Here is a 26,512-nt window from a genome sequence, read left to right on the forward strand (position 1 = left end):
TAATTAAACATATCCACATTTACATAGTTTACTTTGTGTGTGTGTGTGTGTATGTGTAGTGAGAACACTTAATATCTATTCTTTAGCAAATTCCAAGTGTAGAATTCAGTATTATTCACCATAGTCACCATATTATACATTAGATTCCCAGAACTTAACTCATTTGATAACTGAAAGTTTGTATCCTTTGACAAGCATCTTCTGGTTCCTTCCTCGCAAGTACCATTTTACTTTCTGGTTCTATGAGGTTGGCTTTTTTAGATTCCACATATAAGTAAGATCGTATGGTATCTGTCTTTGTGTGTCTGGCTTATTTCACTTAGCAAAATGTCCTCTGGGTTCACCCATGTTTCAAATAGCAGGATTTCCTCCTTTTTAAAAATGGCTGAATAATTTTGCATTGTGTGTGTCTGTATATATATTATACACATACATATAATACCACATTTTATTTAGATTTTATTCATTTATTCATGAGAGACACAGAGGGAGAGAGGCAGAGACATAGGCAGAGGGAGAAGTAGACTCCCTGTGGGTAGCCTAATGCAGGACTAGATCCCAGGACTCCAGGATCATGATCCGAGCCAAAGGCAGACAGATGCTCAACCACTGAGCCACCTACGTGCCCCTTACATCTCTTTAGATAGTGATTTCATTCCTTTGGGTATATACTCAGGAGTGGGACTGCTGGATTATAATAGTGGTTCCAATTTCAATTTTTTTGAAGAGCCTCCATAATGTTTCCCTTAGTGGACATACAACTCACATTCCTCCCAATAGTACACAAAGGTTCCCTTTTTTCCGTATCCCTGCTAGCATTTGTTCCCTCTTCTCTTTTTGGTAATAGCTATCCCATCGCACTGTGGTTTTGATTTACATTTACCTGATGGTTTGTGAGATTGAGCATCTTTTCAGCATCTGTTTGCCATGTGTATAACTTCTGTGGAGGGATCCCTGGGTGGCGCAGCGGTTTGGCGCCTGCCTTTGGCCCAGGGCGCGATCCTGGAGACCCGGGATCGAATCCCACGTCGGGCTCCTGGTGCATGGAGCCTGCTTCTCCCTCTGCCTGTGTCTCTGCCTCTCTCTCTCTCTCTCTCTCTCTCTCTCTCTGTGTGTGACTATCATAAAAAAAAAAAAAATTAACTTCTGTGGAAAAATGCCTGTTCAGGTATTTTGCCCATTTTTTGTTGTTTTGACATACAAGCTCATATTAGTTTCAGATGTACAATGTATTAATTTAGCAACTCTATACGTTACTCATTGCTTTCCATGATAAGCGTTGTCATGATCTATCATCATGTTATTACAGTATTGTTGACTGTATTTTCTATTTATAATTTTCATCCTTGTGATGTATTTATTTTATAACTGAAAGTTTGTTTCCCTTAATCCCCATTATCTATTTCACCCATCTTGCACCCCACCACCCCCCCTCTGGCAACCACAAGTTTATTGTCTATAAATCATATGGTATTTGTCCTTCTTTGTCTGACTTAGTTCACTTATCATCATGTCCTCAGAGGCCATCCACGTTATCACAGATGACAAGATCTCATTTCTTTTTGCGGCGGAATAATATTTCAGTGTATGTGTTTGTGTGTACACACACCCCACAGCTTCTTTATCCATTTATCTGTAGATGGACACTTGGGTTGATTTCATATCTTGGTTATCTTGGTTATTGAAAATAATCCTGCAGTGAATATAGGGGTACATGTAGCTTTTGAAATTACTGTTTTCAGTTTCTCTAGGTCAATACCCTGTAGTGGAATTACTGGATCATGTGGTATTTCTATTTTTAAATTTTTTGTGGCACCTCCTTACTGTTTTCTGTAGTGGCTGCACCAATTTATATTCCTACCAACAGTACAGGAGGGTTCCTTTTTATCCACATCTTTACCAGCACTTGTTATTTGTCTTTTAGATTCCAGTCATTCTGACCGGTATAAAGTTATATCTCCTTTTTTTTTTTATTTGCATTTCTCTGATGATTAGTAATGTTGAACATCTTTTCATGTCTGTTGGCCATCTTTATGTCTTTGGGAAAATGTGTATTCAGGCCCTCTGCCCATTTTTTAATCAGATTTTTTTTGGTGTTGAATTGTATAAGTTTTTAAGAATATTTTTTGGATATTAACTCCTTATTGGGTATGTCATTTGTAAAATCATCTCTTATTCAGTAGATTGGCTTTTTGTTTTGTTGGTTTCCTTTGCTATGCAAAAAGCTTTTTATTTTGGTGTGGTCCCAACAGTTTATTTTTGCTTTTCTTTCCCTTGCCTGAGGAGACATATCTAGAAAAATGTTGCTAAGGCTGACGTCAAAGAGATTACTGCCTATGTTTTTTTCTAGGAGTGCTGTGGTTTCAGATGTCACATGTAGGTCTCTAAAGCATTTTGAGTATATTTTTGGGTATGGAGTGAGAAAGTGGTCCAGTTTTATTATTTTGCATATCACTGTCCGGTTTTCCCAGCACCATTTATTAAAGAATTTGTCTTTTGTCCATTCTTTCCTCCTTTGTCATAGATTAACCATATAAGCATGAGGTTATTTCTGAGCTCTCTGTTCTAATGATCTTTGTGTCTGTTTTTTTGTCAGTGCCACACTTTTTTGTTTACTACAGCTTTGTAGTATGTGGTATATCTTGAAATTGGGGAGGGAAACTCGGGTGGCTAAGCGGTTTCGTGCCGCCTTTGGCCCAGGGCATGATCCTGGGGACCCGGGGTCGAGTCCCATGTTGGGCTCCCTGCATGGAGCCTGCTTCTCCCTCTGCCTGTGTCTCTGCCTCTCTCTCTCTCTGTCTCTCATGAATAAATGAATGAAATCTTTGGGAAAAAAAAGAAACTGGGGATTGTGATACCTCCAGTTTTGTTGTTCTTTCCTAGGATTGTTTTGGCTATTCAAGGTCTCTGGTTCCATACAAATTTTAGTATTACTTGTTTTGTGAAAAATGCTGTTGATATTTTAATGTTGCATTGAATCTAGACTGCTTAATTTTTTAATTGAGTTGTTTGTGTTTTTGCTATTGGGCTGTATAAGTTAATTGTAGACCTTTTTTTTTTTAAAGATTTATTTGTTTATTAGAGTGGACATGTGTGTGATGGGGGAGGGAAGTGGGAGAGAGAAAGAGAGTCCTCAAGCAGACTCCCCCACTGAGCACAGAGCCTGACCCTGGGCTTAATCCCAAGTCTCTGAGATCATGACCTGAGGTGAAATCAATAGTTCAACCAATTGATCACCCAGGTACCCCAATTGTAAACTACTTTTAAAAAAGATTTTGTTTATTTATAAATATTTTATTTATTTTTAAAGATTTTATTCATTTATTTATTTGAAAGTGGGAGAGTGAATGAGTGAGAGAAGCGGGGTTGGGCATAGGGAGAGGTAGAAGCATACTCCTAGCTGAGCAGGGAGCCTTATGTGGGGCTTGATTTCGGGACTCCAGGATCATGACCTGAGCCAAAGGCAGATGCTTAACCAACTGAACTACCCAGGCACCCCTAGATTTTATTTATTTATTTTAGAGAGAGAGTGAGCGAGCAAGGAGGGGTATGAGGGGAGAGGGAGGGAGAAAGAATCCAAAGCGAACATCATGCTGTGCCCAGAGCCTGATGTGGGGATCTATCCCACCACCTGAGCAGAATCAAGAGTCAGACGCTTAACTGACTTAGCCACTCAGGTGCTCCTGTAAACATCTTAATAGCAAGGATCATGCTAATTATTCCTCACGTAAGCAGACTCCTTAATCTTGGCATAATGTGTAGACCATTAGCTTTGATTCTGGGAGTAGAGCTTCATGATATCGTTTGAATGAGATGAGGATTTAGAAATCAGCTCTTTTAGGATAACCTTGAAATGTTTCAATGAGGAGATAAAAACTACTGACACAAGCCTGTTGTTTATGTATTAGATTAGTATAGCTTTATGTTGTCTGTGGGAATAAAACCTTTTTCTGAGTAAATGAGTAAGACCTTAAAGAGAGAAGATCTTTGAAAGGTATAAAGGCTTATCTTCAAATAATATCTAAATAGAAATGATTATCTGATCATAAATGAGAAGAATATGAAAATGTTAAATATGCTAATGCTCAGACTCAACAGTCAAAAAACTAACTCTTTTTCAGTTATCTTAACATTTGAAAATTTGACTGCATCTAGAAAGGATTTATACTCTGGAAATTTGAATGAAAAGGCCTTACTAAAATATCTAGCCCAAATGTTATTACTTTAGAGATGGAAGGACTGAAGTTTATATCTCTCCTATCATTCTAAATTTGTGTTTTAACGATATATTTTAATTTATTTTTATAGTTATGGCAGTGAATACATTTCTTTTCCGAAAAGCTTTTATGATTTGCCTCTGGGGGTATATATATTTTCCTCACACAAACCAAATGCTAATTCTGTGAGGCTTCATTCATGTCTACTCTTACATCGTATTCTAATTTTGTTTATATACTTAAAAATACTTTGATGTTTTTTTTTTTTACTTAATCTACATTAGGATAGATGCAGAATTTGATCTGTGTTTACAGAGATTGACCAGTTTTATTATCTTTTTACTTTTTAATTTTTTTTAAAGATGGACCAGTTTTTAATTGATGACATTTGTAAGAATACCTGGCTTTTATCCTACACTTTCTAGAGTTTTTTCCCCACTTCAGTGAAATTGAAAATCAAAATATAGCTGTTACGTGCATTTATTATTTGGTCATGAAAGTATTTGGAAAACCCACTGGCCTTTGTGTATTTAGCAAAAGCATTCATTACAAAATACACTGGACATGTTAAGATTAAGATGAGTACTTTCTATTTTCTGGTAAAGCATTTTGGTTTCAATTAATGTAGACTATCCCCATCCCACACCAGCTCTGTAAAAAATAAAAAACTTTTTAAAAATAAATCTCTTTGTCATCCTTATTAAATAATGTTATTAAGGATTCATAATAATAACCAAATATCTATCACTTAATTATATTAAATATTCTTGCCCAAAACCCTTGTTTGTCATTTGTTCTGTCTCTTCAAGTTTTTTAAAAGATTTTATTTATTTATTCATGAGAGACCCAAAGAGACAGAGACTAGGCAGAGGAAGAAACAGGCTCATTCCCTGAGCCAAAGGCAGACACTCAACTGCTGAGCCACCCAGGCATCCCCCTTCAATTAAGTTTTTAAGTTGAACTTAAAGTTGCCTTTTTGTTGTTTTTAATGATAAAATACTTCTCAGGAGTTATTGGGAATAAGTACCTCTCTCACATGATATTCCAACATAGATATTCTAATTTGTATTGAACTGTTAGGGTTGCAAAACTCTTGACTTTTATTCATGGGATTTTTGTGTGTACGGCTTGTGACTCTTTTCAACTTTATCAAGATATAATTTAGCTATACTAAACTCCATATGTTTAAAGTTTGCTATTTGATCAGTTTTGATATATATAATTACCTATGAAACCATCACCTTTCCCCAAAGTTTCTTTGTGCCTCATTATACCTTTGTAACCTGTCCCTTCCTTTACTCACATCTCCTGCCGAGTCCTGACTAGTTTTCTGTCACTATAGTTTATATTCGCTAGAATTTTTACAGAAATGTAGTTATATAGTATATATGTACATCCATGGCTTTTTTGCTTAGCATAGTAATTTGACATTCATGCATATTACAGCTTGTAGCACCAGTTGGTTCCTTTTTATTGCTAGGTAGTGTTAACAGATAGGTCACTACCTATCCATTTATCAATTGACTGACATTTGGGTTTCCAGTTTTGGCTTCTAAAATTAATACTCCTGTGAATGCTTGTATAGAAATCTTTGTGTGGTCATAAAAGTTCATTTCTTTTAGCTAAATACCTAGAATTAAAGTGGCTCGGTCCAATGGACTGTACAACCTTTTTTTTTCTTTCTTAAGTAGGCTTCATGCTGGGCAACACATGGAGAGCTCTCTAATGCGCAGTGCTTGAACTCATGACCCTGAGATCAAGATCCCAGCAGAAATGAAGAGTCAAACATTTAATCAACTGAGCCATCCAGGCACTCTTGTAAAACTTTTTAAGAAAAGTATATTTTTCCATGTGGTTGTACCCATCTTATATTCCTGTCAGCGGTACATGAGGATGGATCCTTGCTAGCACCTGGTGTGGTTGGTCTTTTTCGTGTTTGGCACCCTAGTGTAAATATGGTGGCATATTGTTGCAATTTAATTTCCCTAATGGTCCGTAATGTTGAGCATCCTTCCATGTGTTAATTTGGCCTTTTCTATAAATTATTTTGTGAAGTGTCTGATCATACCTTTTGACCATTTTCTCACTGAGTTGTTTGACTCAAATTTTTTTTTAAAGTAAAAAAAAGGGGATCCCTGGGTGGCGCAGTGGTTTAGCGCCTGCCTTTGGCCCAGGGCGCGATCCTGGAGACCCGGGATCGAATCCCACGTCGGGCTCCTGGTGCATGGAGCCTGCTTCTCCCTCTGCCTGTGTCTCTGCCTCTCTCTCTCCTCTCTCTGTGTGACTATCATAAATAATAAATAAAAATTAAAAAAAAAAGATTTATTAAAAAAAATTAAAAAAATTAAAAAAATAAAAAAAAAATAAAGTAAAAAAGCGATCCCTGAGTGCCTCAGCGGTTTAGCGCCTGCCTTTGGCCCAGGGCGTGATCCTGGAGTCCTGGGATTCACTCCCGTGTCAGACTCCCCCCATGGAGCCTGCTTCTGCAACACCCCCACCCCCACCCCTGTCTATCATGAATAAAAATAAAATCTTAAAAAAAAAAAAAAAAGAAAGAAACAACCACTGTGAAGTTCTGTGCTTCGCTATTGGCTGATACGGTTAAAAAAAATAATAATAAAGTAAAAAAAAAGTACTTATCGTGGAACAGAAGAAATGCAATTCAGGTTAAGCAAGCTCTGGTGAACTATAAGCAAATACTCTTCTTATTTTTAAGTTGTAAGAGTTCCTTATATACTCTGAATATAGTTCTTTTTTCTGATGATTGTATTGCAATTTTTTTTTTCCTTCTTTATGGCTGGCCTTTTTGTCTTTTTAGTGGTACTTGTTTTGTTTTTAAATTTTATTTATTTATTCATGAGAGACAGAGAGAGAGAGGCAGAGACACAGGCAGAGGGAGAAGCAGGTTCCATGCCCGGGTCTCCAGGATCATGCCCTGGGCCAAAGGCGGCGCTAAACCACAGAGCCACCCAGGCTACCCTTTAAGGGTACTTTTGAAGAGTTTACTTTCATTTTGATGAAGCCCACCCTTCCCTTTTTGTAAATAAATCATGCAATTTGTGTCCTAAAAAATTATTGTCTAGCCTAAGGTTATGAAGGTGTTCTCCCATCTTTTAGAATTTTAATGTTAAACTGTATGGTTTTAAATTAGTTCAAATTTAAATTTTAAAATTTTGACCCTTTTTGAGTTAATTTTTATGTATAATATGAAGTTAAGATCAGTGTTCTTTTTCTTTTTTTCCACATGGGCATCCCATTAATCTATTTCTGTTTGTTGAAAAGACTTTTTTTTTTTTTTCTCTCCAGTGATTTGCCTTTGCTTCTTTACTAAAAATGAATTCATCAAACATGTATAAGTCTATTTCTGAACTCTTGTTTTCTGTTCCATTGATCTGGTGTGTCTCCCTTTATACCTGTTCCAAAGGTCTTGATTACTGTTGCTTCATAGTAAATCTTGGAATCAGGTAGAGTAAATTATCCAATTTTGTTCTTTTTAAAAACTGCTCTGGTTATTCTAGGTCTTTTTCATTTCAATGTAAATTTAATATCAGCTTATTTCGTTTCTACTAAAAAGCCTGCTGTAGTTTTTATTAGAATTGCTTTGAATATACACACCCATTTGGAAAAAATTGCAGTTTTAACAATATTGAATTTTCCAATCCATGAACTTAGTACATCTCTCTTTATATTGGTCTTTATTCCCCCACCTCAGTATTTTGTAGTGTTCAATGTAGATGCCTTGGTTTTCTTTTGCTTTGTTTGTTTTATTTTTTAAGTAAGCTCTATGCCCAACGTGGGACTTGAACTCATGATCAAGAGTCACAAGCTTTATAGACTGAGCCAGCCAGGCATCCCTAGATGTCTTTTGTTAAATTTATACATAGAAGTGTGCATTTTTTTTGGCACTCTACTGTAAATAGGATTGTTTGTCTAATTTCACTTTCCAATCATTTGTTTCCAGCATATTAACTTTCTATCTTGCAATTTTGTTATATCACACAAAATCAGAATTTGGTAAATTTACTTATTATAGTATTTAGTAGATTCCTTGGGATTTTCTGTAAGTACAGAGAGTTTTATTTTGTTCTTTTGCAATCTTTTTGGCTGTTATTTTTGTTTTTCATACCTTATTTCAGAGGCTTAGAACCTCCAGAACAATGTTGAATAGGAGTGATAAAAGCAGATATCCCTTACTTCTTATCTCATTGGGAGAAATTCAGTCTTAAACCATTAGTTATGATGTTAGCTGTCAGTTTTCATAGGTGTTCTGTGTCTGAGGAAGGTTCCTGCTAATCCTAGTTTTCTGAGAATTTTTATCATTATTGGGTTTGAGTTTTTGTCAAAAGCTTTTCTCCCCACATTTATTGAAATAATCATATTGAGGTTTTTTGCTTTATCCTTTTGATATGGTAAATTATATTAACTGATTATCAGCAATGTAAGCAAATCTTGCATTTCTGGGATAAACCCTACTTGGTCATTTTATTATCCTTTTTATGTATTATTAAGTTTCAGTTTTTAATATCTTCTCTGAAGGATTTTGGCATCTGTACTACTTAGGGTCTTATAATTTTTTTGTGGTAATATCTGTCAGGTTATTAGAATTATAATGGCTTCAAAACTCAAGTTGGGCACTGATTCTTCTGTTGTTTGAAAAAGTTTGCATAGTTTTTGTATTGTTTTTTCCTTGACTGATAGAATTCACTGGTGAAACCATCTGAGAATGCAGTTTTCTTTGTTGGGTTCTATTAATAAAATCAGTTCTTTAATAAACATAGGAATATTTGGATATTATTCTTTTTCTCCTTGAATCAATTTTAGTAAGTTTTATTTTCCAAGAATTTGTTCATTCATATTGTCAAATTTGTTGTCATAAGGTTATTTTTAGTGTTTCTTACCCTTTGAATGTTTAATGTTTAATGTAGGATTGATGGTAATTTTGATCTGATTTGTCTTCTCTATTTTAATTAGTCTCAGTAAGGGTTTGTCTTTTTTTTTTCTTCAAGGAACCAGATTTTGGTTTCATTAATTTTTTCTATTGTCTTTTAAAAACAATTTTTAAAAATCTGCTCTTATCTTTATTATTTCCTTCTTTCTACTTCTAGTTTACATTGCTTTTTTCCCCTCAGCTGTTATCTTCTTCAGTATTGAGACCATTAACATTTAATGTAATTATTGGTATGTTATAATTAGATCTGCCATTTTATTGATTGTTTTGTTTATTCTCTCTGTTTTTTATTCTTCTACTCTTTGCCTTTTAAAAATTATTTGAGTAATTTTTAATATTCAATTTCATTTATCTATTGACTTTTTGGATATATTTCTGTGTTTTTATTTTTATTTTTTGAAGTACTATAGGGATTAAATATATATCTATCTAGTTTTCTTAGATTTCGTTTAGAGGTAATATTATGTTACTTCAAATAAAATGCTGAAGGCTTGCAACCATATAAGGCCCTTACTCTTACTCCATAGACCTTTCTATTAAAGTTATCCTAGGTATTACATTAATATACATTGAAAGCCCTGCTAGACAGTGTTACAATATTTTCTTTCAACAGTCTACATATCTTATGGAGCTTTATAAGAAAAATATAATTTTATATTTACCTAGATATTTACCATTTCTGTTGCTCTTCATTCTTGAAGGTCTAAGTTTCTCTCGAAAATTTCCATTTGATTTTTTTTTTTTTAAGATTTTATTTATTCAAGAGAAACATACAGAGAGAGGCACAGATACAGGCAGAGGGAGAAAGCAGGCTCCATGCAGGGAACCTGACGTGGGACTCAATCCCGGGTCTGCAGGATCATACCCTAGGCCAAAGGCGGCGCTAAACGGCTGAGCCACCCGGGGCTGCTCTTTTTAAACTAGCTTTCTCTTCTCTGCGGAGACCATGTGTGTTTTCATTCATTTTATTTGTGTTTACCTTTACCTCATGGAACATAGGGATAATAGCTGCTCTAAAAAGCCTTTGTGATTATTTCAGTATTTGTATAATCTAAGATTTGGGATCTGTTGAGATTACAAACTTTCTTTGAGAATTTGTGAGATTCTCCTGGTTCTTTGTATGTCGAGTAATTTTGGATTACATCCTGGATATTGTGGATTTCCTGTTAGGTTCTGTGCGCTGTGGTAATCCCCTGCACAGTGCCAGTGTTTGTTTGAGCAGGTCTTCATCCTGATTAGTTTCAAACTACAAGTTCTGTCTGCTGTTGGCACACAGAGGTTCCATTGTCAGATCCGTTTTCGAGACTTTTGCTGTGCTGCTTTTGTTTTGTCCTGCAGCTCAGGTGTGAGCCTGAGTCTCATGGGAGTTCATTTATAGAATTACGTGATCCTCACACTCCCTGCCCACAGAGGCCCTTTTTTTTTTTAGTTCCTTTGGCCAGAAGGACTGGGTTTCTATCAGAGCTTTACTGTTTGCACCTCAGCTTCACTGTGTAACTTCATGTCTGGGCCCACCCTTGGGGCATAGCTACTAGAGAAAAGTGAACAAAGTGAGGGGAGCTTTTGCCTCTCTTCTAAAATCTACTTTTCTTTACTTCTTACTGTCTTCAGGGAGTTGCTTTTTAAACTTTTTGCCCAGTTTTTAGTTTTAAGTGGGACAGGAATTGTAGTGGGCGTGTGTGTGTGTGTGTGTGTGTGTGTATATATATATATATATATATATATATATATAACCATAGCCAAACTAGAACTCTGATTTTTGACACTTAGAAATCTTAGATATGTGGTATTTGTTTTCATAAATTATTTTATTTTTTCAAATTACAGTAATACATGCAACCAATATATATAAAAATAGTAACAAAATACCTTGAACCAAGATGTTATCACCATGTTTCGTCTGTATAGCATAGAACTGAAAAGAAGGTGGGATTGTAAGATTCGATTCGTTTGCTTCATCTCTGTGTTACTATCTTTGTCTTGGGTCTGAGGGGAACCTAGCTGTGAATGGCATTTGAAGTACCTGTGGTTAAAAGAAATGTATGTGGGACTATTCCAACTTTATCCTTAAGGCAGCATTTGGACTTTTGTGTTAGTAAATAAGTCTAGGAGATACATCTTCTTCACACTTCAAGGTGATTTAGTTTTTATTAGGTCCATTCTTACCAGTATCCAACTGAGACCAGTGACAATTAAGGAACAGGGCTTTTAAATGAGGGGGAAAGAGACAGAAGGGCATTAGTTGACAGGTGTCAGGCACAAGCTGGGGTTGCAGTGCATTCCGTTGTCACTAATGGATATAAGATGAATGGGAAGCAGAGAGGGAGGGAGTAAAAGGGCCTGAAGACAGGGTTTATCTAATGTTCGTAATAGGTGAATGTTTTTGCAGAAAAGGTTCACAGAGGATGGGGAATTATTTCCTGAAATCTAGGAAGAATGGTAAACAGCAAATGCTCTTAAATGCCTCACAAGGAGCTGATGATGATTATAATATCCTTTGGAACCTAGGGCTTGTTATACTTTGTCTGTGATTCTTTCACAATAGCTGTGAAATATTTAAAGTGAGGCATATAATTATTTTATCTACAGAACAGTGACAGTAGTCTATACTTTTATTATTATGGATTAGTATCGATGATGCTAATTTCATAACCTGAATTGAGGACTATTTATTTGATCTTTCTCCAGGAATGGTTTTAGTAAAAGGACTATTTGTTCCTTGAAGGCTAGCTCAAACACACCCCTAAGATTATTTTTTCTTGGGATCTTTTTACTGTTACATCTTTACATTTCCAGTTATTTCTTGGTATTATGCCTTTTTAAAAGATCATTTTGGAAATATACAGTGAAGTAGAAATACATCCATTTTCTCTAGATTCTCTGTTGCATAGAATTAAGACATAACACTTAAAGGATGCCTGGATGGCTCTGCCTTTGGCCCGGGGCGTGATCCTGGAGTCCTGGGATCGAGTCCCACATCGGGCTCCCTTCATGGATCCTGCTTCTCCCTCTGCCTGTCTCTGCCTCTCTCTCTCTCTCTCTCTCTGTGTCTCTCATGAATAAATAAATAAATAAATATATATTTTAAAAAACACTTAAGCAAAAATTCTAAAGGAAAAATACGAGCAAATTGGATCCTGTTATGTAGTAAAAGAGTGACATGCATATCTAAGTTGGGTTTTTACATAAATTCTAGGATAGTTTGTACTAGAAATATATTACTATAATTTAGTATGCTACTTTAGAAAGAAATACATGGTCATCTTATTAAACACTCTGAACAAATTTAGCAGTCATTTCTAATGAAAACTTTAAGTCAAATAATACTAGGAAACTGCCTAAACATGGTAAAAGCTATTTACCAGAATACAACAGCAAACATAACTATTCAAAACCTATTTCATTAGTTGTGAAATACCAAAACCATCACCATGAAAGTCAGGGGCAATATAAAAATTCCTGCTGTCCCAGCTATTGTATAGCTTAGCTTTATTGGTTTAGGCAAATAACATAAGCTTAAATTCTTTATTCCCAGAGGATATAGATCTAGAAAACCCGAGAGACTCATCTGAGAGACTTAGCACGGATAAGAAAATGTGTAAATTGGCTGGGTACCAAGAAGATAGTTAAATCAATAACTTTATTTTGCAATAAATAGTAAAGAATGGAAATAGATCAGGACAGAATGTTTTCTCATATTATGTATATGAAATATTTGCATTACTCTGCTTTTAGGAATAAGAGCTTACTGCTTTTGTAAAGCTCAACAAAAAAGAGGTATGATCTGTCAGTTTTAAGAGCATTATGAAGATTAAGTAAGATGAAACACATTAAAATTTTCTGGAAAATTATCAGGGTGCCTCATTTGGTTGAGTGACTTTTGATTTTAGCTCAGGTCTTGATCTCAGGGTCCTGGGATCAAGCCCCTTGTCAGGCTCCACACTCAGTTGGGAGTCTGCTTGTCCCTCTTCCTCTGTTCCTCCTTCCATCCTTTGTCTTTCTCTCTCATATAAATAAATAAAATCTTTAAAAATGTATTTTTTTGGAAAATTGTCAAGCTTCCCTACACAATGTATTGAATGAGAAATAGTGAAAAGAGAATAGCAGTCATAGTTTCTAAAGAGAATTGGCAGTGAGAAGTAGCCTGCTTCAGAACTGGATCCAGAGACCCTCACTTAAATATGGCAGCTTGACCACATGTGTTTTCTTCCATAAAGTCTGCAGTGAACACAAAGGAAACCTAGCAGATATTAACTCACAGGGAGAAAGATAGAATGGAAAAGATAGTGAACAAAGGGTTTTAAGAATTTTCTAGAACCAAAGAGTGAATGGAGTGGTAAGTGAGTTTAGAGAAAGGTGCAACCTAATGCCTGCAGAGAGACAATATAGATGAGATGGGGTACAAGTCAGCTGTTTCCAGTAATGTCTTGATAGGCTTCAGAGTGTTTGGTGGCTGCTGCAGGCAGAGGTCAGTTTTGGAGGTGAAATGGAAATTCTTTAAAAATTTGTATCGAGATCTTTTGGGATGTCTTCTCCTGCATTCCCAGGAGATAGGTGACTTCTTCAGTCCCATTTTTCCTGGGGAGATGGGATGAGAGCATTAGAACCAGAGATGCTCCTGACAGAAGAGTGAGCTTGGGGTTGAAAATAAAGGGAGTATGTGCTCGTGTACACATGGAAGTGTAGGCCCCTTCATTTTCTCCTTTCTTTTCTGCTCCTCCAAAGCCAGCACCTTCCCATACACTTCTGTCTGGCAAAACTGAGCAACTTCAACAAAGAGACCTCTGCATATTGACATTTGGAGGTCTCCCAGTGAAAGGTGACTGGGCACATTTGACCATTGTGTATAGAAGCACATCAGTCAATAGACCTGGCACCCACACCCATTTTTTAATGCCTTACTTTTAAGTATGAAGGAGCACCCAGGGGTCGATCACCAGATATATGAGGAAAGCCTCAAAAGTGAGAGACACAAAGCAATCAACCAACAAACAAAACAGGAATTAAATGAATAAGAAGCAAGAAAATGAAAGAACAGGGGCAACTGGGTGGCTCAGTGGTTGAGCCATCTGCCTTTGGCTCAGGTCGTGATTCTGGGGTCCTGGGATCCAGTGCCACATCGGGCTCCCTGCAGGGAGCCTGCTTCTCTCTCTGCTTATGTCTCTGCCCTTCTCTGTTTCTCATGAATAAATAAATAAAATCTTTAAAAAAAAGAAAATTAAAGAACAAAATACCCTCCTCACAAAAACAAAAACACATCAAAAGGGTAAAAGATGTTGTGCCCATTATGAAAAAAAATAGAGTACTAGAAATAGAGTTAAGGACAAGAAAGCTTTTGGCAGTATAAAAGAGCCCTAGGCAACCTGAGGGCTCAATCCTAGGACCCTGGGATTTTGGCAGTATTAAAAAAAAGAAATCCATGGACGGATTGGAATATGAAATTGAAGAGTATTAGGGCAAGGGACTGTCATTTTAAAAATCTAAATGTTTATAAATATTTAATAGTCGTTTTTTTAACTATTTGCATCTACTATTTGCATCATGAAAATATTCATTACTTTTGGAGTATTTTTGTTGAGGAAGAAGACAGGGTTGGTTTCACATTGGCTGTTCATGAACAAATAATGCCTGATGGGGATTTTGGAGTGTTGGGGTTGCGTTGGGTATTTTGGACAGACATTAGTACATTATACATTATTTACCACCTTTTGCAAAATTACCAGTGTTTTTCGGGAGTGGAACACAGGCTGTGGCGATTGCTGGCCCTGCTCAGATCGTGCTCCGTCACCAAATGTGTGGTATTGCTCAAATGACTTCATCTATCTGATTCTCATTTTCCTCCTCTGGAATAAGGGGTGGAAATACTGGTCTGTCTCACCTGTATCATAAGGGCTGTGATGATGAAGGAGGAAGAGCTATTAAGCACCTACAACAGTGTGCAGCATGTACTAAGTGCTCATTAAAAGAAGCCGGTGTTACAACCACCAAGTAGATGCGCTGGTATATATGTAGATGGCTAAGAAAAACATATATTTAAAGAGTAACAAATACAATATTAGTGATACAACAGGCTGCCCTGAGCCAGTAGTATCCAATGAAAGCTTCTTGTTTCCAGAGTCTTGCATCAACATTCCCCAGTACCTGTCAGTGTACCTGGCGCTAAGGAGCTTCAGAAATTAATGAATGAACCTTTTCCTTGTAACTTCCATTTGTGGTGCTGTTCCCCAGCGCTGGCACTACTCTGTTTCTTATCATTGAAAACAATGTTTTAGTGTGTTTATAAGTATATAGGAATGAAATTTTCAGAAACTTAAATGTTGCGTTTCAATTACAGGCGTCGATTAGCAAGGTAAAAGTGACAGAACCATGGCTCAGTTTCCAACACCTTTTGGAGGTAAGTTTTTAAAGATTTTCTTTTTTTAATGTATTCAAGACTTACTTTCTTCTTTTTGTTTTAATAGGCTCCATCCCAATGACCCTGAGATCAAGAGTTGCATGCTCTACCGACTGAGCCAGCCAGGATCCCTGAGAACATTTTTTTTTTTTTTTTTAAGATTTTATTTGAGAGAGAGAGCAAGCATGGGGAGGGGCAGAGGGAGAAACAGAGGGCAGAAGCAGACTCCCTGCTGAGCAGGGAGCCCTAGGCAACATGAGGGCTCAACCCTAGGACTCTGGTATCATGATTTAAGCCGAAAGCAGACCTTTAACCAACTGAGCCACCCAGGCACCCGCCCGAGACCATATTTTTAATATTGTTTCATCTGGATTCCTTGGAAACATTTCCCAGGCATCATATCATTTCATCTACACATATTTTAGTGTGTGTTTCTGAGAGACATGAACTCTCTTAAAGACATAACTACGATACCATTAATCACACCTATAAAATTCACAGTAATTCCATAATATTCTTAACTATCACATTAGTGTTATAGTTTCCCTGAAGGTCTTCAGACCTTTTTTGTTATGGTGTGTCAGTTCAAATCAGGATCCAAACATTGCTCACAGTTCACATGTTTCCTGCGCCTTTCACTGTTTTCTCTTTGCATTGTACTTGTGGAAGCGACCGGGTCGTTTATTCTGTATTTTTTCCCAAAGCCTGAATTGGAAGCAGGACATTTTTGTTTGTTTTACTTTATCTGCCTGAAACGTATCAATCTGCATAAAATTTTTTTTCAGGTAATTTTTCCTAATATTATGATAAAAGTGTTAAATATTAGTTTTGCTTACTGGCCAATTTTTTTTTTTTTTAAGGGAAGGTGCCATTATTATGACTGTCTTTTGGCAACTGTCTAATCCAGTCATGAGGAGAGTGAGGCACAAATCACCACCCTTCTGATCACATCTGTTAAAGCCCCCATGAAATTCCAGTACAGAACTCTGTAAACTTTTCAAAACCATTAGCATTATTGTTTTATTTTTATCCCTCTTGTTAATTCCTGGGCAGGTTTGTGTTCTGTTGTGTTTTTGCTTTTGCTTTTGTTTATAATTCTAGGTTTAAATTTGACAGGGCAGTACAAGTTGCAGGATTATGAGGCCTCTGAGTGAAGGGATCATAGCTGTTTCAGGCACTATGATGTCTCTGATATCTGACACAGTGCCTGGCCTATATGAGGCAGCCAGTAAATGTTTTCAGTGACTGAATAAATCCCACCCTTCCTGTTGCTGTCCTACCAGACAACATAGAGGGGACATGTGATGTTCAGACATCTTGCTTTTGTGCTGGTCACATTCATATTTTGTATGAAACATACATATGGCCTATTCCCAACTTTTTGGAAAGTATCTGAACTTTTGACGGTCTTCCATCTGTGTAGTCTAAAATTATTTTGATGACATTGAGGAGACCTAGGACTAAAGTGAAGTGTGTGGGGGGGGACAATCTGGTCAGTCTTTGAGCTGAAAGTGAAGGAAAACCCAAATATCATTCTCTTTGGTTTGCCTTTATTTTTTTTCCAGGATACTCACTTTTAAATGCATCTTTATTGAGGTATACTTTACGTATCATAAAATTCACCAGTTTTAACTGTAAAAGTCAGTGGCTTTTAGTAACTTTACAGAGTTGTGTAATTATCACCACAGTCCAGTAGTATTTCAATATGTCATTCCAAAAAGATTTCATGGAATCACATAGGATAGGATATGAATTGTGAAGCACTGCTTCTCTTATAACTTTCTCCTGTAACATTTAATAAACCTGAGATTGTAGTTTTAAATTCACTTGTTTCTTGAGTTTATGTAAATAAGTGCCTATTAACTTATGTTTTTATACAGTCTTCCTAACTATAAGATTATAGGACAGGTTTTTTTAAAAATAAAGAATATGTGCCAGTATCATTTTTATTTTTGCCTGTTTTAATTTTTTTTTATTTTTAACGATTTTATTTATTTATTCATGGGAGACAGAGGTAGAGAGGCAGAGGTAGAGGCAAGCTCCCCGCCAGGACCCCGGGATCATGCCCTGAGCCCAAGGCAAATGCTCAACCACTGAGCCACTCAGGCATCCCTACTCTTAATTTTCTAATTTATATGCATAATTTCTGAGGACAAATTGATGTTAATCAAATAATTGATAACATACTGAAAAAAATCTGAAAGTACTAGGGAAATAATGCATGTGAGCACTTTGTTACTCTTTTCTCATTGAATAATTTCTTTGTTTTTTCTTTGGGTTGTAGGCAGCCTGGATATCTGGGCCATAACTGTAGAAGAAAGAGCAAAGCATGATCAACAGTTCCATAGTTTAAAGCCAATATCTGGATTTATTACTGGTAATCGGAATCAGTATTTTTATGTTTTTACTTATCAGTAGTGCATATATCTGTGGGAAATCTATTACACAAACCTGAGGTGGACACATATGACCAAGGGGACATCTGCCTTAGTGTTGGGCCTATTTTCTTTCAGTTGCTTTTCCTATATTGCATTCAAACCTGTTTACATTCTATAACGGATATCAAGCCACTTGTTTTAGGTATATCACTGATGGGAATTGGTAAAGGTCAGTGGATCATATTCTTTAAGTAGTAAACCAATGAACTGTGGTCCTTGAGCTAAAATGTTTGTTTAATTCTGATCTTGAACTGGTTTGGGAAATGTAAATAAATGAACAGATTCTGAATATTAAAAAAAAACAAACAGAATTCTCATGTTATATCCTGAAGTTCCTTTTGTACTTTGCCTTTTCTTTTGTGTGTGTTTTTTTTTTTAAGATTTATTTATTCATTTTAGAGAGAGAGAGTGAAAGAGAGCATGCGCATGAGTTGAGGGAGGGGAGGAAAAGCAGACTGTGCTGAGCAAGGAGCCAGAAATGGGGCAGATCCCAGGACCCTGAGATCATGACCCCAGTTGAAACCAAGAGTCAATCTGTCATTTAACCTACTGAGCTACCCAGGCGCCCTGCCTTGTTTGGTTACTTTTCAGGAGATAGCTTTAGAAAAAATGGGATCTAGATTTCCTGGTGACTTGTTTTTGTGTGTGTATATCACAGTTCTCTTTAAATAATTCATTCTTAATTGTTGATGTGACTCGTGTAATCATTACTTTTCCCCCATTAATGTAGCAGAAACACTGACAGTTTGAAGTGTAGATATTAGGAATAGCAGAGAACCTAAAAAAGTAGAAGTGTGAGTCATCAGTTGCTTGAGGATCCCTGTAGATGTGCTTTGTCATTTGTCAACTTATTCCCATCTTAATTATTAGCAGGTGAACTAAAGTGGACAATCACATGATAGTCCCTTTTTTGAGATGGTTTTTTTAAAGTGTTAAGTTCTAAAGTCAGTGAATTCATGAGTGAATCTGATGGATTCATTTTGCTGTTGCTTATAAACTTAACTATTTGGCTTTTAACATATATTTAATTCAGTATTTGCAGAATTACTAACCTCTTTCTTATTTTTATAATTGTGCTATAAGAAAATCTCTGTCAGCTGCTCGTTTTTTTTCTGAAACTTTTTCTAATTAATTTACAGGTGATCAAGCTAGAAACTTTTTTTTTCAATCTGGGTTACCTCAACCTGTTTTAGCACAGATATGGTAAGTTGGAACTTCACATAGCAGAAGGTAACATAAAATATTCCAGTAGTATCATTTCTTAAGATCTTGAAGGCAAACATAAATCTCTAGTCTGAAATATTCTACTACTTCTTACCAGAGAATACTTCTGAAAAATTATCTTTCTAATGTGGAATGTTAGGAGAAAAAAAGAAAAAGTGGTGACATTTACAGGATCAAAAAATTGAATTTCCAGTGGAGAAATCAACAGTTTGATATTTTCTCATCAGTTTGTTTTAGCTTCATCTACATCACCCATACTCACCTGAATGTCCCACATTTCTTGCTTTATAATGTAGTGGTCGTGTATGTTATTTGACTAAAAAGTAAAGAAATATTGGAGGGCCGCGAGTGAAATAACTCGTATTTATTACAGTGTTGTACAAGGTAAAGGCATAATAAACACCATTGAATTCCTTGATTAACTATCACAAAAAAGCATTCAGTCTTTTGAGCTCATAGGAGAGAAAGGGACCATAGAAAAGAGTGGCAAATGTAATTTTGGATTTTAGGTTCATGATTTTGGTTATGCCATGCTGAGGTCTGTTGCCAGGAAATCACATTTTCCTGCACCATGCAGTTCTTGCAATTAATACTTCATTTCCAGGGCTTGTTAGTGTTGTGGGGGCATCTTTCTGCGTAGTACAAAGAGCACAGGGTTTGTAGTCATAGACCCTTGTTTGAATTCCAGCTGTACTACATTCGGTCTTTATGATTTGAACATGTATTCATGCTCTCTGACCTCTGTTTTCTAATCTAGAAAATGGGCAGATATATTTTCCTGGCAGGGTTGTTGAGAAGATTAGCAGAGAAACTGTATATAAAGGACTTAGTGTGGGATGTGTAATAGACCCTCAAAACGAAACTCGAAACGGTACCTGTGTCATCATGAGGGACTGGGTAGGCCCCATAACTAAATTGTCCAGCTAATTGCTTGTCCCCCAAAATGATCGACCTTTCTTACAATTTAATGGAAATTGATAAAGATCAACATTGTCCCTTCTTGCCTTCAAGCAGAGTCTAAAGAATGTAGCCTAAGCTTGATGACCAGTGTCATCAGTATGAAAATCATTTACTGTGTTCTGAATAGCAACGCTCTCATGGGAAATACATCTATTTGTATACGGGTAAATTTGAATTGAAACTAAATGATACCAGATTCCTGTGCTTTTTTTGGTGTCTGCTTTATGTTTTTTCCTGGTTGTCAGCATATTGGCCGCCAGGCCGTCTCTTCAATTGGTGAGCCTCCTCCTGTGATGCCCTTCTAGCTCTTACTTCTGATCTACTTTCAGCTGGGAAAGTCACATAACCAAGGTTTTGGAATTATTTTTAAAATAAAATGAAAGGTTTGCAAGGGGTGGGGAGGCAGAGGGGAGGAGAGCAAGAACTCATGCTCATGTGAGCACGGGGGGCACTGACCTGGCACTTAAATGCCCGAGTTTAAATTCGAGAGACATGGGACATGTGTGTTAACTGTAAGAAGCTTTCTTTTGCTTTGTGTTCTGGTATGATTGTACTTCACACCGGCGATCAAGGTCACTCACTAGGGCCTTTGTTTACTGGACATAGCTTCTTCCATTGAATTCTGCTTCTATATTTCTAATTTATGAATGTTCATTCAAGAAGCAGTTTTTGTTTTTGTTTTAAGATTTTATTTATTTATTCATGAGAGACACAGGGAGAGAGGCACAGACACAAGAGGGAGAGGGAGAAGCAGGCTCCATGCAGGGAGCCCAACGCAGGACTTGATCCCAGGTCTCCAAGATCACACCCCAGGCTGAAGGCGGCGCTAAACGGCTGAGCCAACCGGGCTGCCTGAAGAAGCAGTTTTACGATGCATATCTGCTGTGAGAAAATCTCCCATTTTTTCATTCAACAATGGAAAAATATTTATTGAATGTCTTCTATGGGTCAGTTACTATTGTAGGTGCTTGGGACAAAGCAGTGAACAAAATAGAATCTTTGCTTTCATAGAAATTGCAATCTGGTGAAAGGATATAATTAATAGCAGTATAAAAATTGTCACATGATAATAAGTGTTATGGAGAAAAATAAAGTATTATCCAGTAAATTTCACTTTTTTCCCCCAATTAAGACAGTTGTTAGCTTTCCAAAATGTTTTTGGCTAAGCATATTAAGGTCATTTTTCCAACTTACTATTTTTATGGTGAAAGTTTTTATTAACAGTAAAGGTGATGAATTGGCAGTCTTGCTTGAGTCAAAACTGTTGTCTAATTTTTGCTGATATTTTCTTAATGAATTTGTGATGGTGTATTTTCCTTTTATCATGAATTGTTATTGGGAGGAGGGAAGCAAGCCTCTAGGTATCTTTTCTCAAAAGAAATAATCTTTGAGGAATCATTGATTTCATGAACCGCAGATGTCCTGCTAAGATGATGGAATAATGTAGTGCAAAGTATGAGTTAGATCTGTCTTTCAGCTCTACCTCTGATACTTACTCACTTAGTAACCCTGAGTAATAAATACTTGACCTCTTCAAAGTTAGATTTTTAAATGTATAAATAGTAACAGTTGATCAAATGGAATAGTTTTCACTCCCTGTCTCTCATGTTAATCTTGTGTTTTCCTAATAGTTTTTCTGCTGGGGTCCCAGGGAAAGCCAATTCCCCTTTTGGTAGAAAGAGGAATGGGTTTGAGTCAGAAAGTTTGGGCAGTCCCTTTGTCAGTCATATGGGGGAGAAGAAAATTTTGGATTGAGAGGAACTATAATATTCTCTATCTCTCTGGGCCTTTCTTTCTATTCTGTGGATATCAGTTCATATCTATGAGTGATAGGGACTCCTGGGAAATATGTGTTACAAACCTGTACAATTTTTGTGCCAGGTAGAAATTGTATTCCAGTTCACTATAAGTGAACTTATATTCATTTATCTTTTTTATTTTTTATTTTTTATTTTTATTTTTATTTTTTTTTATCTTTTTTAAAGTAGGCTCCATCCCCAGCGTGGAGTCCAACACGGGGCGTGAACACACAACTCTGAGATCAAGACGTGAGCAAAGATCAAGAGTCAGATGCTTAGCCAACTAAGCCACCCAAGCTCCTCTAGTTTGTGAACTTTAAACTATAACCTACTCATACTTTGGAGCTCCTTATCTATCCAATCTAATTTCCAACTAATAATACAGGAAAACCTGAATTCTCAGAGGATGGACTCATGTCAGTGTGTGTAATGCCAAATTGTAACAGTGGCCAAAGGTGGAACAGCTTCCTAGAAATTGTCTTACTAATAAGGAACTAGAAGGAAACTGGCAAACATCCTGTATCATTTTGGCAACTTTGGATACTTAAAGTTGTTCCAGTGTTGGCCTACGTGTGCAGAGGGAAGAGAAGAAAGCAGAGGGGGGCAGACAGGAACCTTGATGGTCCAGGAAATAAAAAGAGGCTGAAAGAAGAAGGCTATCGCATCAGAGCCAGTAGAGGCCACAAAAATGGAGATTTGAGTCTTCTAAGGAGAGAAATGAGGAGAAGGCAGGCCTACCCAGAAGCAGACTCTGGGAGAAAAGGCAGAAACCAGAGACATAAATGCAAATATGAGAACAGCTTGGTGATCTGTTCAAGGATGGGGCCATGGGGGCAGGGCCAACAGCTGTATAACATCTAGTGTCTTAGGACACTACTGTGTTTCTGTGAGAAGAGCCTTCAGCCCCCAGCAAGATTAATTTGCCAAACTCACAAAAAAAGAAAGGAATGGAGGAAGGGAGGGAGGGAGGGAGGAAGGGAGGGAGGAAGGAAGGGAGGGAGGAAGGAAGGAAGGAAGGGAGGGAGGAAGGAAGGAAGGAATTAGGCATCCTGGACTCTTCTTGTTCCCCTCTCTTCCATGCCTTGTCCCCTTCATCCCTCATCCCCTCTGTCTCTCATCCTATCCATCCTCAGTGGATGGCATTGAGGATCTGTCCAGCTGCTGGGAGGCATGCTTGATTCCTTTCTGTTCCTCAAGCTACACATTCAGTCTATTAGTGCACTCTTTTGGCTCCATTTACAGACTTTTCTCCCCAGTCTGACCATTTCTTCCTGTCTCCGTTGCTATTGTCCTCATTTGTCATCCCACTTGGGCTCACTGGTCACCATTTCAACTGGAGTCTTTCACACTTGCCCCAAGTTTAGATTTCATTCTCCATATAGCACCCACACTCTCTTTGTAAAAAGTAAATCCATTTTAAACTCCCCATTGAGAAGAAAACCGAAAGTCCTATCTATCAAGGCTACAAGGCCCAACCTGAGCTGATTCTCGCCTTTTTTTCATCTCTTATTTTGCACCCCTCTCTTCCTCAATTTTTGTATTCTAGTTTTGCTGACCTTCTCTCTCTGCTTAAATGGGCCAGGCTCTTTCTTGCCTCTGGGTCATTGTACTTGGTATTTCCTCTTCCTGTAATATGTAATGCAGTTTTTCAAGATTCTCACACAGCTAACTAGCTGATTACCCTTCAGGTTTCAGAGAAGTACTTCCTGACCACTTGTCTAAAGTGGTTCCGTTTGCCCACCTGCTCCTGCCCTCCATCTTCTCTTTCCCATGACCTCATTTTATTTCTGAACAGCATGAACCATCATGGGGAAGAATTTGATTAGTTTTCTTGTTTAGTGGTTGCTTGTACTCAAATACCATCTCTGTGAGGGCAGTAACCTTCTCTTTCTTATTCATAGTGCTAACACCAATTCAGGAAGTGCCTACACTGCAGTAGGTCCGTATCTTCAAAAATTATTTGTTGGATGAATAAATGAATGAATGAACGAATGAATGAATCAGTGCATAGGCTGGATTGATCTGTGCATTGAGCGCTGAGCATCATGTGAGCATCCTCTGTGGATGAGATGGGCCCCTAGAGACCTACAGGCTTCCAGCTCCAGGGCAGGAATGAGATGTGGGAGCAGAGGTACCTAGAACAAAGGAGTACTTTCACCATTGCCACACTCAAGTCTGCAACCCGCACAAGCAGACTGTGGAGTTCAGGAGTACTTACAGTTATAGACTGAGGATACATGAAGTACTCTGTTACTCCTGTGTTAAAAAAACAAATCAAACCAACAGCATTTGTTTTTGTTTTCATTCAGTTTAGAGATCTCCTTTCTTTGTGGACTTAATTTTATTTCTAAATATGTCACACAGTAACAAAGTTCCAAAAGCCAACACTATAACAAAAGGGAACTCAGAAATGTCACTGCTTGTGCTGTCCCTTCATCCCTGTGTGCATCTATTTAGTTTCTTATCATCCTTCCTCTGTTTATTTTTGTGGAAAAAAAGTAGCCTCATAATATATCATGTGTGCGTATCTATTTTACTTCCTCTTTCTTCTTACTTAAAAGGTTACCAGACATGAATGTTCTTTTGTCTTCTGCTTTTCTCACTTAACACATTCTGGAAATCACTCATATCATTCCATAGATATCTCTCTCTCTCTCTCTCTCTCTCTCTCTTTTTAAAGATTTTATTTATTTATTCATGAGAGACAGAGAGGCAGAGACATAGGCAGAGAGAGATGCAGGCTCCATGCGGGGAGCCTGATGTGGGACAATCCCCAGACATTGGATCACGCCCTGAGTTGAAGGCAGCCCTCAACCACTGAGCCACCCAGATGTCCCTCTCTCTCTTTTTTTCCTACAGGAACATGGTACCCATGGTAGAAGATACACCTTAGTGTATTTAACCAGTCTCCTGTGTGTTTCAGTTATTTCCAATAATGTAATAATGAGCTAAAACATAGTTTTTTTTTTCATATATTCTTGGTGTATCTTCAGGGTAAATTGCTATAAGTGGATTTGCTGGGTCAAAGAGTAAACTCCTAGGTAGTTCTATAGATGTGGCGAGATTCCCTTCATTTGGAGTTGCAACACTTTTTGCTACCTATGGTGTGTGTGAGTGATACATGGTTTATTTGTCCCTTCAGATTTCAGTATACTTATGGTCCCCCTCTCATTTCAGCTCTGCCTATTGCTATGTATGTATGTATGCTATATATTTAGGATCAGTTGGTTTTTAAGAGTCATATACAATAATTTGACATATACTTCTTTTTTGCACATGTTATTTTTTTCACCTTGGAAGTTTTGTGAATTTAATTTTAGGATTCCTAGGCTTTTAGTTCGTCTTTTGGGGGATTATTAGAAATGAGTAAACTATAGATGGGAAGTGAAAGTGGATGGCAGATCTGAGGCTTTTTTGCAGAGAAATCTTGAGAACTAGAATTTCAGCTCTTCCAGTATTCCAGCTCTTTCATTGGGAGAGGGGAGTGGGGAGAAAGCTGAGCTTTGTAGCATTAACTATCATATTTGCATAAAGTCCTTTGAGTTTTCACTATGGATGAGTCCCAATATTTAATGTTTTGTTAGTTGAGAAATAAAAGTTTTAAGAAAGATCACGTAAAATTCTCAGAAAAAAATGTGGGATTGTGGTGGGTGACTTAAAGTCATTCATCTGGAATTTGAGAATTCCATGTCTCCTTTCCTCTCCCACTGAAGCACGTCAGTGGAAGGTTTTTAGAAACATGAAATTCTTCTATTTTAGAAGTTTACAGTATATTAGAAAGTCTCCTCTCCCCCAACAAGTCATTATTCCACATTAGATATTTGTTTCTCATTAGAAAATGTGTTTGGTGGGGGTGGGCAGTGATGTGGGGAATAGAATGTAAGACTCTGCTTGATTTTTCTTTTTAAGTATGCATGTTGACATTGATTATTGGCAAGTTTTCTTTTTCTCCCAAGAACCACTTGATATAACTGAATATCTTTTTTAAAAACTAAGCAAAAAGAAAGTTCACCCTCTCATTTTACCTATTTAACTTCCTTTATAAAACATGAAAGATAGTTCTAAAAATAAAATAACCAGAGACCAGTCTCTGTTATGAATATAGGTATAAAAATCAAAACAAAATCTTAGTAAATAGAATATCACAATGTATTTACAACTCTGGCCAACTGGAGTTAATGCCAGGAGTGCAAGTTTGGTTCAGAATCAAGGCATTTTCTCAATATTTTAGCAACAGATAAAAGGAAGTGTGATCAGAATAGCAGATGCTGAGTAGGCATTTGATTTAAAAAAAAAAAACTATATATATATATATTTATTTATAGTAACTATTTCTAATATGTAGAAAGGAAGCTTTTTAAATATATCAGGTTACTTTCTAAAGATCACTACCAAATATTATTCTAAACAAACACTCTAGCCCTTTCACTGAAACCCATAACTTAGCAGGATGCTCACACATTTCAATGATGTCTTAGAGACAGTAAGACCAATAAAAAAGAGGAAGTGTATAAATATTGGAAACGAAAGTT

At 36.9% G+C, this 26,512-nt stretch overlaps 1 protein-coding gene across 6 annotated transcripts in view; it reads left to right on the top strand.

Moving 5' to 3' along the window:
- ITSN1 (intersectin 1) overlaps positions 1-26,512 on the top strand; it is a 216,032-nt gene that overhangs the window by 52,934 nt on the left and 136,586 nt on the right. For all 6 annotated transcript variants that reach the window (XR_013368767.1, XM_077879070.1, XM_077879068.1 and 3 more), the window contains exons 2-4: positions 15,500-15,559; positions 17,844-17,936; positions 19,137-19,200. Coding sequence is in view for 5 of the 6 variants with exons in the window: in XM_077879070.1 (XP_077735196.1) it covers positions 15,532-15,559; positions 17,844-17,936; positions 19,137-19,200 (185 nt within the window). In the remaining variant the exon portion in view is untranslated. The remainder of the gene's footprint in view (positions 1-15,499; positions 15,560-17,843; positions 17,937-19,136; positions 19,201-26,512) is intronic.

The sequence above is a fragment of the Canis aureus genome, chromosome 30 (genome assembly GCF_053574225.1).
Source record: "Canis aureus isolate CA01 chromosome 30, VMU_Caureus_v.1.0, whole genome shotgun sequence".
Classification (NCBI taxonomy): domain Eukaryota; kingdom Metazoa; phylum Chordata; class Mammalia; order Carnivora; family Canidae; genus Canis; species Canis aureus.